This window comes from Nycticebus coucang, chromosome 3, assembly GCF_027406575.1.
Source record: "Nycticebus coucang isolate mNycCou1 chromosome 3, mNycCou1.pri, whole genome shotgun sequence".
Taxonomy (NCBI): domain Eukaryota; kingdom Metazoa; phylum Chordata; class Mammalia; order Primates; family Lorisidae; genus Nycticebus; species Nycticebus coucang.
In genome coordinates, this window is record NC_069782.1 from 98,836,285 (window position 1) to 98,852,545 (window position 16,261).

At 40.0% G+C, this 16,261-nt stretch overlaps 1 protein-coding gene across 4 annotated transcripts in view; it reads right to left on the reverse strand.

Moving 5' to 3' along the window:
- Nucleotides 1–3,459: 3,459 nt before the first annotated feature.
- The window catches only part of CCAR1 (cell division cycle and apoptosis regulator 1), an 80,573-nt gene continuing 67,771 nt past the window's right edge, over nucleotides 3,460–16,261 (reverse strand). For all 4 annotated transcript variants that reach the window (XM_053586388.1, XM_053586389.1, XM_053586386.1 and 1 more), the window contains 6 exons: nucleotides 10,658–10,740; nucleotides 10,168–10,314; nucleotides 9,243–9,363; nucleotides 8,957–9,142; nucleotides 6,286–6,488; nucleotides 3,460–3,749 (listed from right to left, as the gene is read on the reverse strand). In XM_053586388.1, coding sequence (XP_053442363.1) covers nucleotides 3,690–3,749; nucleotides 6,286–6,488; nucleotides 8,957–9,142; nucleotides 9,243–9,363; nucleotides 10,168–10,314; nucleotides 10,658–10,740 — 800 coding nt within the window. In that variant the 3' untranslated portion in view covers nucleotides 3,460–3,689. The remainder of the gene's footprint in view (nucleotides 3,750–6,285; nucleotides 6,489–8,956; nucleotides 9,143–9,242; nucleotides 9,364–10,167; nucleotides 10,315–10,657; nucleotides 10,741–16,261) is intronic.

A 16,261-nucleotide genomic window follows, 5' to 3' on the forward strand; every position in this document is an offset into this window, starting at 1 on the left:
TGTAGCACAGTGGTCAACGGTGCCACCTAGCCACATACACCGTGGCTGGCGGATTCAAACCTAGCCCTGGCCAGCTAAGCAAGCAACTGCAACACAAAAATAGCTGGGCATTGTGGTGGGCACCTATAGTCCCAGCTACTTGGTGTCACAGGTTGCTGTGAACTGTGACACCACGGAACTCTACTGAAGGCTACATAGTAAGACTCTGTCTTAAAAATAAAGACTTATGTCACCATTTGAAGGAAGATCTCCTGATAAGATTTGTGTACTTTATATGAATAAATATCTTTTTTATTTTGAGATCAAGTCTTTTTCTGACACCCTAGTGAGAGTGCCATTGCGTCATAGTTCAGCAATGTCAAACTCTTGAGCTCAAGCAATTCTCTTGCACCAGCCTCCTGAGTGGCTCAGCATATGGGCACTAACCACACTCTTGGCTAGTTTTTCTATTTTTAGTAGAGATGTGGTCTCGTTCTTGTTCAGTCTGAACAAAAGCAAGCTCAGTGCTCAGCACCTGTGGCTCAAGCGGCTAAGGTGTCAGCCACATACACCTGAGCTGCTGGTTTCAAATCCAGCCTGAGCCTGCCAAACAACAATGATGGCTGCAACCAAAATAAAATAGCAGGGCATTGTGGGGGGAACCTGTAGACCCAGCTACTGGGGAGGCGGAAGCAGGAGAATCGCTTGAACCCAGGAGTTGGAGGTTGCTTTGAGTTGTGACACCACAGCACTCTACCCAGGGCAGTAGCTTGAGACTCTCTCAAAAAAAAAAAAAAAGAGCAAGCTCAGGTGATCCACTTGCCTCAGCCTCTGAGACTGCTAGGATTACAGGCCTAAGCCACCATGCCCCACCCTAAAAATCACTTTATTTTTTTCTAAAAATCACTTTATACCTGCATTTCAGCTCTGCCTAGCTTACATATCTGATATCATCAAACTGTGGATTTAGGCTCACCAGGTTTCTCGGCTAATCCAAACTGTGCCCAACATGTTAGGAATAAATCATACCAATAGATTTACAATCAGTTTTACTGTACTAAATATGGTATGAACTCTACTGTCCTCGTGTTCACCAAGCTCTTTACTCAAAATCTGTATGGTTTAGAATATTTAGAGAAAGGAAAAAAAAATTATATGGGTAAGACTCTACTTTGGTTCCTGACCTCTGCCCAAGTTTTTTGCTGAACTTGTGGTCCAGGCTTTAATCTTGGATCATTGGTTGAGGCCCTTGTAATTTGCAAAATCTACATTCAGGGCTGGACTCTCTCTGGCCCAGAGCCAGGTATAATTCAAACTGATAAACTTCCCTGGAAATAAAATTATAATCTGCTTGGTTTTAGTAATGCTGTTACTGCCTGGAGGACTACTGTCTCTTCACCTCCACTCTTTTTCACTTACCAAATTAGACCTTTTGGTAATTAATAGTTAGCTTGTACATACCCTGTTTCCCCGAAAATCTTATTTTAAGGTGTGCTCCCAAAGATGCGCTAGGTCTTATTTTCAGGGGACGACTTATCTTTCCTGTAAGTAGGTCTTATTTTCGGAGGATGTCTTATTTTAGGGGAAACAGGGTAGAAATCTGGCCTGTTAACTACCCCTGGGTAGGGGAGGAGCAGCAGCACAGTTAAGATGAACCCATTTCATCACTCCCACTAATTATGGACATATTCAAGTTCTTTTTGTTTTTTTTTTCCAGACAGTCTCATTCTGTTGCCCTCTGTAGAGTACCATAAAGTCATAGCTCACAGCAACCTCAAACTCTTGGGCTTAAGCAATTCTCTTGCCTCAGCCTCCCAAGTAATTGGGACTACAGGTGCCTGCCACAATGCCCGACTATTTTTTGTTGCAGTTGCCATTGTTGTTTATTGGCACATTGTTGTTTACTGACAGTGCTGGGTTTGAATTCGCCACCCTTAATGTATATGGCTGGCACCATAACTACTGTGCTATGGGTGCTGAGCCATATGAAAAACTTGTGAAAAGTTTTCATGTGAAAAACTTTTACCAAGAAGCTTCTTTTTTGAGACAGAGTCTCAAGCCGTTGTCCTGGGTAGAGTGCCATGGTGTCACAGCTCACAGCAACATCGAACTCCTGGGTTTCATTAAGCGATTCTCTTGCCTCAGCCTCCCAAGTAGCTGGGACTACAGGTGCCCACCACAACGCCAGGCTATTTTTTTGTTGCAATTCTCATTGTTCTTTAGCAGGCCGGGGCAGGGTTTGAACCCGCAAGCCTGGGTGTTATGTGGTCGGTGCCCTATCCACTGAGCCATGGATACTGTCCATGTTCAAGTTCTTTAATTCTTATTGCTTAAAAATCCAGTGCCTCAAAGGCAGTCTACAAAGCATTTTTTTTTTTTTTAGAGGCAGAGTGTCACCTTATCGCCCTAAGTAGAGTGCTGTGATACATCTCACAGCAACTTTAACTCTTGGGCTTAGACAATTCTCTTGCCTCGAGAAGTTGGGACTATAGGCACCCACAACGCCTGGCTATATTTTTGTTGCAGTTTGGCCAGGGCCGGGTTTGAACCTGCCACCTGGTACATGAGGCCAGCACCCTACCCACTGAATCATAGGCACTACTCGTCGCACCCTAACAGCTGAGCTATGGGAGCCGAGCTGGATAATTCCTTCTTGTGAGGGGCTACCCAATGCAACACAAGATGTTTAGTAATACGCTTGGCCTCTACCAGCTTAATGCCAGCAGCATTCACCCAACTGTGACACCAAAAATCTTCTCTACACATTGCCAAATGTTCTCTGAGAAATAAATTCACCCTCTGTTGAGAACCACTGTTTTAGAGTATATCACATTTCCTACCTTTTCAAATTTCAGTTAAATCAGTTCTTTTAAGTATCCACTAAAATTCTAAAGAAAGTACACAGATTAATAAAAAAAATTATTTTTAATTAAAGAAGACTTAACTTAAGGCATCATACTGACATCTACTGGCTTGGTACTAAACTGTACATTTGACACATTCTGTATTTTTCTTTTTAAACCCTCAAAATTAAAAGCAATATAGGTACTATTCTGGCAAAGTAGAAAAATTAACTGAAAGCAATAATATTAACATCAGGACAATTTTATGTAAACCCTAACATACAATAACAATACTAGTTCTCTATTGCTTTCTTCGTTTTTGATATATTATCTTTCGGATGAACTGTATTCTTAATGAATGCTTTAGAGACTGATAATTACAGGGAATTTTTTAGTGACAAGTAAAAAATTTCTGGTTCAAAAATCTTGCAAAGATCAAGCAGCATGCTATTTTATGATTTATACTGAAATTTTTTAAAGATGGTCTAAAAAAAAATCAACAACCTAACAATGATAATTCTATAAATAAAATTTTCTAGGCATTTTAATAAAAGACATTTGGTAATTAAATACTACTGTTAATTAAACTGATGAACTTTATTGGGGTTAAAACTATAACAAAGTTCATCCTAAAATATTTTGCAATGCAAAATTATTTCACTCAAGGAGTGTTTAATAATTTGAGTGCTAGGAATTACAAGCAATTTTCAAAAGCAGAAAGTTACATTCATAAAACTTTATACATCATTTGAACTAACAGATATTTATACTACTAAAATCAAACATGCATCACCTTCAAACATTCTTATATCATGATTTAATATATTACATTATTTAACACAATTCCTCATTGGTACATGAATTTTATCATACACTCGCACCATTCTCCTTGGATTTCTGATCTTTGTCTTCATTCTTTACGTTATCCTATGAAACAATATACAAGTAAAAAGTACATTTTATTAGAGTCTCTTAAAAGTTACTTTGAAAGCAGCTTACAATGATAGTTATCATAATAGATTTTTTTCCTAGTATAAAGAATACTAATAAATTAATTTTAATATTTTGGTACAAAAGTTTCCTTCGATTCTGTCCCAAAATAAATGGGTTTTAAAAAGAAGTAAGTAAATAATTTTATCTTCCAAAATTTCAAACTTACTGTGATATAGGAAAAAATTACAACTAAAAATTGCTTTAATAAATCTATGTATATTAATCATGTGACATTCTAACTAAGTTTTAGGAAATTGTAATTTTTTGGGAATCGTTTTCTCTTTTTTTTGGAGACAGATTCGTTTTTGTTTTTGTTTTTTTTTGAGACAGAGCCTCAAGCTGTCACCCTGGGTAGAGTGCCGTGGCATCACAGCTCACAGCAACCTCCAACTTCTGGGTTCAAGTGACTTTCCTGCCTCTGCCTCCCAAGTAGCTGGAACTACAGGTGCCCGCCACAATGCCCAGCTATTTTTTGGTTGCAGCCGTCATTGTTTTTTGCGGGCCTGGGCTGGATTCAAACCTGCCAGCTCAGGTGTATGTGGCTGGCGCCTTAGCCACTTGAGCCACAGGCGCCGAGCCTGGAGACAGATTCTTACTCTGTCTCTCTGGGTAGAGTGCTATCATCATAGCTCACAGCAATGATGAAACTCTTAGACTGTAGGCCAGACATAATGGCTCACGCCTGTAATCCTAGAACTCTGGGAGGCCGAGATGGGTAGGTGGCCTGAACTAACAGGTTCAAGACGAGCCTCCGTCAGAGTGAGACCTCGTCTCTAAAAATAGCCAGGTGTTCGACCGACGAATGGATTAATAAATTGTGGTATATGTACACCATGGAATATTATGCAGCCTTAAAAAAAGATGGAGACTTTGGCTTGGTGCCTGCGGCTCAAGCGGCTGGCGGGTTTGAATCCAGCCTAGGCCCGCAATGACGGCTGCAGACAAAAAATAGCTGGGCGTTGTGGCGGGGGCCTGTAGTCTCAGATACTTGGGAGGCTGAGGCAAGAGAATTGCTTCAGCCCAGGAGTTGGGAGGTTGCTGTGAGCTGTGATGCCACGGCACTCTACCCAGGGCGACAGCTTGAAGCTCTGTCTCAAAAAAAAAAGAAAAAAGAAAAAGAAAGATGGAGACTTTATCTCTTACATGTTTACATGGATAGAGCTGGAACACATTATTCTTATCAAAGTATCTCAAGAATGGAAGAAAAAGTATCCAATGTACTCAGCCCTACTAAGAAACCAATTTATAGCTTTCATATGAAAGCTATAACCCAATTATAGCCCAAGAAGAAGGGGAAAGAGGAGAGGGAGGAGAGGGGAGAGGAAGGAATGGGTAGAGGGAGATTAATTGGTGGGACGACACCTATGGTGCATCTTCCAAGGGTATGTGTGAAAGTTACTAGGTGTAGAACATAAATGTCTCAACACAATTAACTAAGAAAATGCTGAGAAGGCTATGTTAACCAGTTTGATGAAAATATTTCAAATTGTATATAAAACCAGCACATTGTACCTCATGATTGCATTAATGTACACAGCTATGATTTAATAGAAAAATAAATAAATAGATAAAAATAAAAAAAAATAAAGTCCATGGTCAGAAACACACACACACACAAAAAGGCTGGGTGTTGGCTCAGTGCCCATACCTCAGTGAATAGGCACCAGCCACATACACTGAGGCTGAAGAGTTCGAGTCCAACCCAGGGCCTGCTAAACAAGAAGAATTGCAACCAAAAATGCAGCCAGGCATTGTGGCGGGTGCCTGTAGTCCCAGCTACTTGGGAGTCTGAGGCAAGAGAATCACTCAAGCCCAAGAGTTTAAGGTTGCTGTGAGCTGTGACACTGCAGCACTCTACCTAGAGAAACACAGTGAGGCTCCATCTCACAAAGAAAAAAAAAAGCCTCAAGCTACTTGGGAGGCTAAGGCAAGAGAAGAATAGGTTAAGCCCAAGAGTTTGAGGTTGCTGTGGTGCCATGGCATAGTGTAACTATGTGAGTGAGACTATGTGGATTAGTGACACTACGTGGACTCACATAGTGAGATTAATCCACCGACAAAGTGACACTGTTTCAAAAATAAGTAAGTAAAAACTCTTGGACTCTAAGCAATCATCAAACTTTATACTCTGGAACAGCTGGGACTACAGGCAACCAGTGCAAAGTCCTAATTTTTTTTTTTTTTCATTCTATTTTTAGTAGAGACCAGGTCTAGCTGTTGATCAGGCTAGTCTTAAATTCCTCAGCTCAAGCAATCCACCCACCTTGAACTCCAAGTGCTAGGATTACAGACACGAGCCACCACACCCAATCTGGGAATCACTTTTGACTAATCTCATGAAGGACAGAATATATCATTATTTGCTTTTAGAAAAAACATTAAGAGCTAAATAACATTTAAAATATATTAAAGAATGCCACAAAATTTAAAGATAAAATCATGAAAATATTACAAGTACAAAATCTCTAACCTTGAGAACAGTGTGGATTTCATCCATTACTGTAGATAAGTTTCTGATTGTCTTATTCAATTGGTTTTCAAATTGCAAATTCATGTTTTCTGAAATCTTTAAGTTTTCTTGTAACTGATTGAGGTCTTTTTTAACTTCTCTCAGTTCACCAGAAAGGCTTTTGTTGGAATTCTCCAAATTTAATATAGTTTTTTCATCTTCATCTGTTAAAAGAAAAATAAAAAATTCACCATTTTATTCCCTAAAAATTCCAATTTAACTTTGAGATTAAAAATATTTAGGCTATGGTATGCTTGCACCTCCCATCCTCTTTCTGTATACATGACGTCCCGGCTGATGCTATCAAGAGCATCAACAATGCTGAAAACAGAGGCAAATACTAGGTTCATACTAGACTGTGATCCAAAGTCATTATATGATTTCTAACTGTGCTCAAGAAACATGGCTACATTGATTAGTACATTAGTGAATCTGAAATCACTGATGATCACAGAGCTGGGAAAATCCTTGTGACCCTGACTGGTGAAACAAATTTGGCATGATCCATCCCAGAGTTTCTTTTTTTCTTCTTTAAGAGACAGAGTCTCACTTTATCGCCCTCGGTAGAGTGCTGTGGTATCACAGCTCACAGCAACCTCCAGCTCTTGGGCTTAGGCGATTCTCTTGCCTCAGCCTCCAGAGTAGCTGGGACCACAGGCACTCACCACAATTCCTTGCTATTTTTTGTTGCAGTTTGGCCGGGGCTGGGTTTGAACCCACCACCCTCAGTGTATGGGGCCGGTGCCCTACTCACTGAGCCATAGGCGCCACCCTTGTTTTTTTTTTTTTTGACACAGACTATGTCACCCTTGGTAGAGTGCCATGGCATCACAGCTCATAGCAACCTCCATCTCTTGGGCTTAAGAGATTCTACTGCCTCAGCCTACCAAATAGCTAAGACTACAGGCACCCACTACAAGGCTCAGCTATTTTTTACTTGCAGTTGTCATTGCTGTTTAGCTGGTCCGGGCCAACCTTGGTGTATGTGGCTGGTGCTGTAACCACTGTGCTATGGGCACCAAACCTCAGCCCCAGATTTGATGTGCAACGCAAACGTCTAGAAAAATGCAGAATGATCTATTCTCATCATATCCATATGGTTTCATGGTACGGACAATCTCAGGTGCTATCATGGACCATGAAGATAAAAATACACAAGGCTGGGTGCAGTGGCTCATGCCTGTAATCCTAGCACTCTGGGAGGCTGAGGCAGGTGGATTGCCTGAGCTCACAGGTTCGAGACCAGCCTGTGCCAGAATGAGACCTTGTCTCTAAAAAATAGCTCAGCACAATGTGGCAGGCACCTGTAGTCCCAGCTACTTGACAGGCTGAAGCAAGATAATTGCTTGAGCCCTAGAGTTTGAGGTTCCTGTGAGCTGTGACGCCATGGCACTCTACCTACGGCAACAAAATGAGACTGTCTCAAAAAAAAAAAAAAAAAAAAAAAGATGAAAACACCCAAAGCGGAACAGGGGAAAACCCTGGGATTCTTTCCCTAAGGATATAATACATATTTATAAAATGCCTGAATGGAAAAAAAAATTAAGCCATTGAAATAAGCTGATACAATTTCGTAAAATGGCCATAAATGTCTATTTCTTTCTTTCTTTTTTTTTTGAGACAGAGTCTTACCTATGTTGCCCTCGGTAGAGTACTCTGGCATCACAGCTCACAGCAACTTCAAACTCCTAGGCTTAAGCAACTCTCTTGCCTCAGCCTCCCCAGTAGCTGGGACTACAGGTGCCGCCACAAAACCCAGCTATTTGTTGGTTGCAGTTGCCATTTTTGTTTTAGGGGGTCCTACCCAGACTCGAACCCGCCAGCTTCCATGTATGTGGCCAGCACCCTACTCACTGAGCTATGGGCACTGAATCCACAAATGTCAATTTCATTAGTTATAAAGCACACTGTAATACCTATTTAATTTAAATTTTAACTAGTAGTCTTTCTAAATCCAGGTTCCACTTTTTTTTTGAGACAGAGTCACTTTGTTGCCCTTGGTAGAGTGCCATAGTGTCATAGCTCACGGCAACCTCAAATTCTTGAGCTCAAGTGATCTTCTTGCCTCAGCCTCCTGAATAGCTGGGACTACAGGCACCCAACACAATCTCGGGCTATTTTTAGGGACAGGGTCTCAGTTTTGTTCAAGCAATCCACCTGCCTTGGCCTTCCAGAGTGCTAGGATTATATATGTGAGCCACGATGCCCAGCCATAAAAGCAAAGATTCTTATAAAGCTAAGCAATTTTGGCTTGGTGCCTGTGGCTCAAGCAGCTAAGGCTCCAGCCACATACATCTGAGCAGGCAGGTTCAAATCTAGCCTGGGCCCGCCAAACAACAATGACGATGCAACAACAAAAATAGGTGGGCGTTGTGGCGGGCGTCTGTAATCCCAGCTACTTGAGTTGTAATCCCAACTCGCTTGAGCCCAGGAGTTGGAGGTTGCTGTGAGCTATGATGTCACAGCAGTCTATCCAGGGCTACAGCTTGAGGCTCTGTTTCAAAATAAATAAATAAATAAAATAAAATAAAATAACATATGTGTCTAGACTAAAATACATGGTATGTATGTGTGTATGTACACGTATATGTTCTGGCAAGGTATTAGAAGTATTAACATAACCATCCTTTACCTGTTTTTTCTTCTAATAACTGTAGTTTCTGTTCTACTTCAGCTCTTACTTTTTCACTCTTTTCCAATTTTTGCAAGAGGCTTCCTACATCTACCATTGCACCATTATACACAATGAGACCAACATTTTCTTCTACATCTTTCGATTCCTGTTTTACTGTTGGTGTAGGAAGTAATAACCTGTTCCCTATAACACAACATAAAAAGATCCCATATTTCAGAAAGTTATTTATCTACTATAATTAATATTTACAAAAAAGGAAGATCTTAAACTAATGCACTCAAACCTAGCATATCTTCTTGCAATGATTCAGATTCTTCACGGTTTTCTTCATCTTTTGAGGTGTCTGTTAATTTCCGGTAAAAGCAAGATTCACGAAGCACTACTTTATTAAGAAGCTTCTTTACCTTATATGCAATTAAGTAAACAAATTAAAAAGATGAAAATGTTATTTCATTGTCCTAGAACAATTGTGTTCTAATTTTCACTCAAAATGAACATTCATGAAAACTGTTTTCTCATGTACCCACTTCTACTCAATTAGAGTAGGTGATGCTTTTTAAGCATCTTCCCTATAAATTTATTTGGAAAAAAAAAATTCATTGTTAAAAAGTATAACACTGCTAGAAATACTAACATGCACTTTAAAATACTGTATATGTAAAAAGGATATTTATTACAGCATAGTTGTAATTCCAAGAAAGGCAACCTTCAACATAGGGGCTAGTTTAAACTCATTATGGAATATCTGTATGAGATTCTATGCAGCTATGAAAATAAGGTAGGTCTCTATTTTCATAGTACAAAGACTATAATGTATTGTTGAATGAAAAAAGGGTGCCAATCAATATGTATATAATGATTTCATGTCTTGTTTATAAAAATGGGACTGTCATATGTATCTGAGTTGCTTGCAAAAAGACAGAGAAGTGTATATATATATATATATATATATATATATATATATATTAGCCCTAAGGAATAGAACTAGGAGGAGGAGGAAAAGGGCATTATTACATTTCAAATACATACAATCAGCATGTATCATATACCTTTTACACATCATAATTAGTATAGATTAAAAAGATCTTAAGCACTGATCTATGAAATTAAATATTAATATTTATCTATTGTGTTTTCTTTTGAACAGGTTAACTTATAAAACAGTCACTAAAAATGCTTTCATTGTAAAGATTCACAAGATAGATTACCTGAGCTCGGGACAGATGTAATCCAAGAGTATAAAGTATTTCTTCCAAATCCTTCTCAAGAAGGTAACCACAATGACTTTGATCAAAATAAACAAAAGCCATTAACAGATCCCTATTAATTGTGATCATTTGAGTCTTTTCTTTTTCCTAAAGAAAATACAGAAGTAGAAAACATACAAATTCCTTTTTTATCCCTGGAAAGTGAGAAACTGGCACTATTTCCATATAATAGCAATAATCTGAAGACTTTTGCCTATTCTAAGTAAAATGACTGGATTTCATATATGAATGTGGGAGAAAAGAATCAGATATACTGGTTATCTGACACCCAAAACACCAAACAACTGCCTAAATGTTTAGTGTTAATATACAGATATTAAATTTAATACAGTCATAAACTTTATTAATACCTCATAAGTTTATATTATGGAAGATAGGGGAATCATCACATTATAAGGTATATCTTATTTAATAAGTATTAAATAAATACCTTATCTTTAGAGGGCCTGTCCTTGCAGTACCTGTTGATATCTCTTTTGTCATCTCGCTTATTCATTTCTTCCTCATCCCTATCTGTAAAATAAATATAACAGCAAGAAAGACAAAATTTTTTTTTTATTGTTGGGGATTCATTGAGGGTACAATAAGCCAGGTTACACTGATTGCAATTGTTAGGTAAAGTCCCTCTTGCAATCATGTCCAAGAAAGACAAATTAATATAGACTTAGTATAATTTGAGGGTACTATTCAAGAAATCTTCTGGCTAGGCATGGTGGCTCATGCCTGTAATCCTAGCACTCTGGGAAGCTGAAGCAGGTGGATTGCCTGAGGTCAGTAATCTGCGAGGAGCCTGAGAAAGAGCCAGACCTCCTCTCTGCTAAAAACAGAAAAACTAGCTGGGCACCTGTAGTCCCAGCTACTTGAGTTTTAGGCAAGACAATCGCTTGAGCCCAAGAGTTTCAGACTGCTGTAAGCTATGATGCCAGAATACCTCACCCAGGGCGACAGAATGGGCCTCTACCTCCAAAAAATAAATTAATTAATTAAAAAAAAACCTCCCTCAGGCTAATGTCTTAAAGCATTTCTCCAATGTTTTCTCTTAATAGTTTCATAGTTTATGGCCACAGATTAAAGTTGTTTTTTTTTGAGACAGAGCCTCAAGCTGTCGCCCTGGGTAGAGGGCTGTGGCATTACAGCTCACAGCAACCTCCAAATCTTGGGCTTAAGCGATTCTCTTGTCTCAGCCTCCCAAGTACCTGGGACTACAGGCACCCGCCATAATGCCTGGCTATTTTTTGGTTGCAGCCGTCATTGTTGTTCGGTGAGCCCAGGCTGGATTCCAACCTGCCAGCTCAGGTGTATGCGGCTGGCACCTTAGCTGCTTGAGCCACAGGCGCCAGGCTGATTTAAGTTTTTAATATATTTTGATTCAGTTATTGTATGTGGCAAGACAGAAGAATCTAGTTTTATTCTTCTGGATATGGGTAGACAATTTTCCCAGCACCATTTACCAAAGATACTGTCCTCTCTTCAGGGTATGTTCTTGGTACCCCAGATGGGCCAAGCATGGTGGCTCATGTCTGTAATCCTAACCCTAATGCAGGCCAAGATGGATGGATTGCCTGAGGTCCAGGGTTTGAGACCAGCCTGAGCCAGAGCGAGACCTCATCTCTTAAAAATAGCCGGGCATTGGGGCGGCGCCTGTGGCTCAGTCGGTAGGGCGCCAGCCCCATATGCCGAGGGTGGCGGGTTCAAGCCCGGCCCCAGCCAAACTGCAACCAAAAAATAGCCGGGCCTTGTGGCGGGCGCCTGTAGTCCCAGCTACTCGGGAGGCTGAGGCAAGAGAATCGCTTAAGCCCAGGAGTTGGAGGTTGCTGTGAGCTGTGTGAGGCCACGGCACTCTACCGAGGGCCATAAAGTGAGACTCTGTCTCTACAAAAAAAAAAAAAAATAGCCGGGCATTGCAGTGGGTGCCTGTAGTCTCAGCTACTTGGGAGGCTGAGGCAAGAGAATTGCTTGAGCCTAAGAAGTTTGAGGCTGCTGTGAAATGTGACTCCATGGCACACTACCCATTACCCTACTTACCTGTTTTTATGCCAGTACCATACTATTTTGGTTACATAGCTCTATAATTTAATCTTAAGTCAGAAAACATGATTCCTTCAATTTCCTTTTTGTTCAGGATGGATTTGGCTATTCTTGGGTCTTTTGTGGTTCACATAAATTTTGGAATGAATTATTTTTTCTATTTCTAGGATAAATGTCATATATATACATATATATTTTTTTTTCCTGCAGTTTTTGGCTGGGGCTGGGTTTGAACCCACCACCTCCAGCATATGGGGCCAGGGCCCTACTCCTTTGAGCCACAGGCGCCACCCAAATGTCATTGGTATTTTGATGGGAATTGCACTGAATCTGTAGATTACTTTGGGCAGTAGGGATATTTTAACAATATGACTCTTCTATTCCATGAAGATGACATATCTTTCCACTTTTTTTGTGTCATCGTCAATTTCTTTAGTATTTTACTTTATTTCAAAATATTATGGGGACACAAATTTATTTTTCTTTTTTTTTTTTGAGATGGAGTCTCACGATGTTGCTCCCTTGGTAGAGTGCTGTGCATCATAGCCCACAGTAACCTCAAACTCTTGGCTCAAGTGATTCTCTTGCCTTAGTCTCCCAAGTATCCGGGACTCCATGCACCCAGCACAACACCCGCCGCAACACCCGCCGGGTCTGTCTTTTTTTTTTTTTATTGCAGTTGTCATTGTTTAGCAGGCCTGGGCCAGGTTTGAACCCACTAGCCCTGGTGTATGTTGCTGGCGCCCCAACTGCTGAGCTACAGGCACTGAGTCAATACATAGTTTTTATAATGCTTGACTTAGGGCTATTAATGTGCCCATAACCCGAATAGTGTTCATTGTAGGTTTTTGCCCCTCCCCACTTTCTTAATTTCCAACCTTTACTATCCTCTTCTTTCATTATTATTATTTTATAGTTTTCACTGTAGAGATCTTTCACTTCTTTAGTTAAGCTTACTCCTAGCTATTTTATTTATTTATTCCTATTTTATTTGTAGCTATTATTTGTAAATAGGATTACTTTTTTAGTTTCTTTCTCATATTCTTTGCTATTGGCAATATAGAAATGCTACTGACTTTTGTATCTTGATCTTATACTCTGCAAACTTTACTAAATTTATCAATTATAATAGTTTTACCATGGACTCTTTAGGATTCTCTAGATATAAGGCTGCATCCTTTCCAAACAAGGATAAGATGACTTCTTCCTTTCAAATTTAGATGCCCTTTATAATTCTTTTTTCTAATTGTTCTAACTTAGAACTCTCAGTACTACAACTGAATAACAATTTGAAAGTGGGCATCCTTAGCTTCTGAAACAACCTTTTCCTTTCTTTGAGATAGTCTCACTCTGTTGCTCAGGCTACAGTACTGTGGAGTCAGCCTGGATCACAGTAACCTCCAAATCCTGGGTTCAAGCAATCTTCCTGTCATAGCTTCCAGAGTAGCTAAAATTACAGGTATCTGCCACAATGCCTGTCTAGGTTTTCTATTTTTTTTTTTTTGTTTGTTTGTAGAGACGGAGTCTCACCGTACCACCCTCGGTAGAGTGCCATGACGTCACACGGCTCACAGCAACCTCCAGCTCTTGGGCTTACGCGATTCTCTTGCCTCTGCCTCCCGAGCAGCTGGGACTACAGGCGCCTGCCACAACACCCGGCTATTTTTTTTTTGTTGCAGTTTGGCCAGGGCTGGGCTTGAACCCACCACCCTCGCTATATGGGGTTGGCGCCCTACTCACTGAGCCACAGGCACCGCCCTAGGTTTTCTATCTTTTATAGAGACAGGGTCTTCCTCTTGTTCAGGCTAATCATGAACTCCTGAGTTTAAGCCATCCTCTGGCCTTAGCCTCGCAGACTGCTATGATTATAAGGGTGAGCCATTACACCCGGTCTCAAAGTACATTTAAATATAAATGATTCCTTATTGCTAAATGCTCAGATTGATTCTAATGTTCTGTTTTATAAACAATTATGGAGCGAACATCCATTTTGATATTTTAAAGGATATGTGTAATTCACACTTCTAAGTTGTGTCCAAGAAAACTGTATAATTTACCCTGCCTGTCCCAAGAAGAGTAATGGAAGTGTACTTTATTTTCCTATTAAGCTGTTACCTTTTATTATAAAACCTACTTTTAGTCAATTTGTTAGGTTGAAAAATGGCATTGTCATCAGCTCTTCTAATTGCTAACAAGATTTTTTTTTTTTTTTTTCGTTTTTGGCCGGGGCTAGGTTTGAACCCGCCACCTCCGGCATATGGGACCGGCGCCCTACTCCCTGAGCCACAGGCGCTGCCCTGCTAACAAGATTCAACAGCATCTAAAACATTCATTGGCTCTGTATTTTCATTTTTAAAAAAGAAGCAGTTCAGGCTCAGCGCCTGTGGCTCAAGTGGCTAAGGTGCCAGCCACATACACGTAAGCTGGCAAGTTCGATCCAGCCCAGACCCGCCGAACAATGATGGCTGCAACCAAAAAATAGCCGGGCATTGTGGCAAGTGCCTGTAGTCCCAGCTACTTGGGAGGCTGAGGCAGGAGAACCGCTTGAGCCCAGGAGTTGGAGGTTGCTGTGAGCTGTGATGCCTAGGCGATCTACCCAGGGCGACAGCTTGAGGCCCTGTGTCAAAAAAAAAAAAAAACAAAAAATGAAACAAGCAATTCAAACTTTGCATTGGAAAGAGTAATCTCTTCAGATCCAGGCTTTTTAGAAAAAAATAGAAGATCGGGCAGCGCCTGTGGCTCAAGGAGTAGGGTGCTGGTCCCATATACCAGAGGTGGCGGGTTCAAACCCAGCCCTGGCCAAAAACCAAAAAAAAAAAAAAGAAAAAAATAGAAGATTTTAAAAAGGAAAAACTGAGTGTCTCCAGGAAATTCAATCTTGTTTTTAATACTAAGATAAAAAATATCAAGTAAGGCTGGTTGTGGTGGCTCACACCTATAATCCTAGCACTCTGGGAGGATGGGGCGGGTGGACTGCCTGAGCTCACAGGTTGGAGACCAGCCTGAGCCAGAGTGAGAACTTGTCTCTAAAAAAAAAAATAGCCAGGCATTGTGATGGGTGCCTGTAGTCCAAGCTACTGAGGAGGCTGAGGCAAGAGGATTTCTTGAGCCCAAGAGTTTAGGTTGCTGTGAACTATGATGCCATGAACCTATAACAAGTGTGACAAAGTGAGACTCCTGTCTCAAAAAGATAGAAAATCCATGATAAAACATAAGCAAGCATCAAGTGGAAATACCAGGGAAACAAAAAAGGAACTATAATCCTACTACCCTCTTTGGCTTTGTAGATTACAATTGTTATTTATTCAACAAATATTTAGAGCCTATTTAGATACTTAGACCATTCCAATAACTTAGAACATACATTAGTAAAGAAAATAGAGAAAAAAATTCTCTTTTTCTCAAATAAGAGCTTTTATACAACTGGGAGAAAGACAAATAATAAGCAAAAAAAGTAAATGGCATATAGAACAATAGGTTTAGTTGTTTGGGGGGAAAAAAGCAGGATAAGGAGGGACTAGGAATGTGTATTGAGGGAAGGATGTAGTTTTATTTATTTATTTTTTTTGACTTTTAATATTTTATTGTCATTTAATAAGAACCTCATTTAGGGTATAAAAAAATAAAACTAAGAGATATATTGGTTCTGTATATCAGTATGCTTTACATAGTTTTATTTTTCCATCACTGAAAACATTTCTTAAACACTAATTCCTTTTCTAGCTAAGCAATTTGTAAGTAAAGTCCAGGACTATTTAGTTATTTTGTATATATTTAATGTTCATCTCATGAAATTTGTCTTCGTGTTATTTATTTATTTATTCATGTATCATTTGAGACAGGGTCTCGCTGTGTCACTCTAGGTAGATGGTGGTATTGGCATCATAGCTCCCAGCAACCTCCAACTCCTGGGCACACGCAAGTCATCTTTTTGTCTCAGCCTACCAAGCAGCTGGACCACAGGTTCCCACCACAATGCCCTCTTAGTTTTTCTATTTTTAGTATA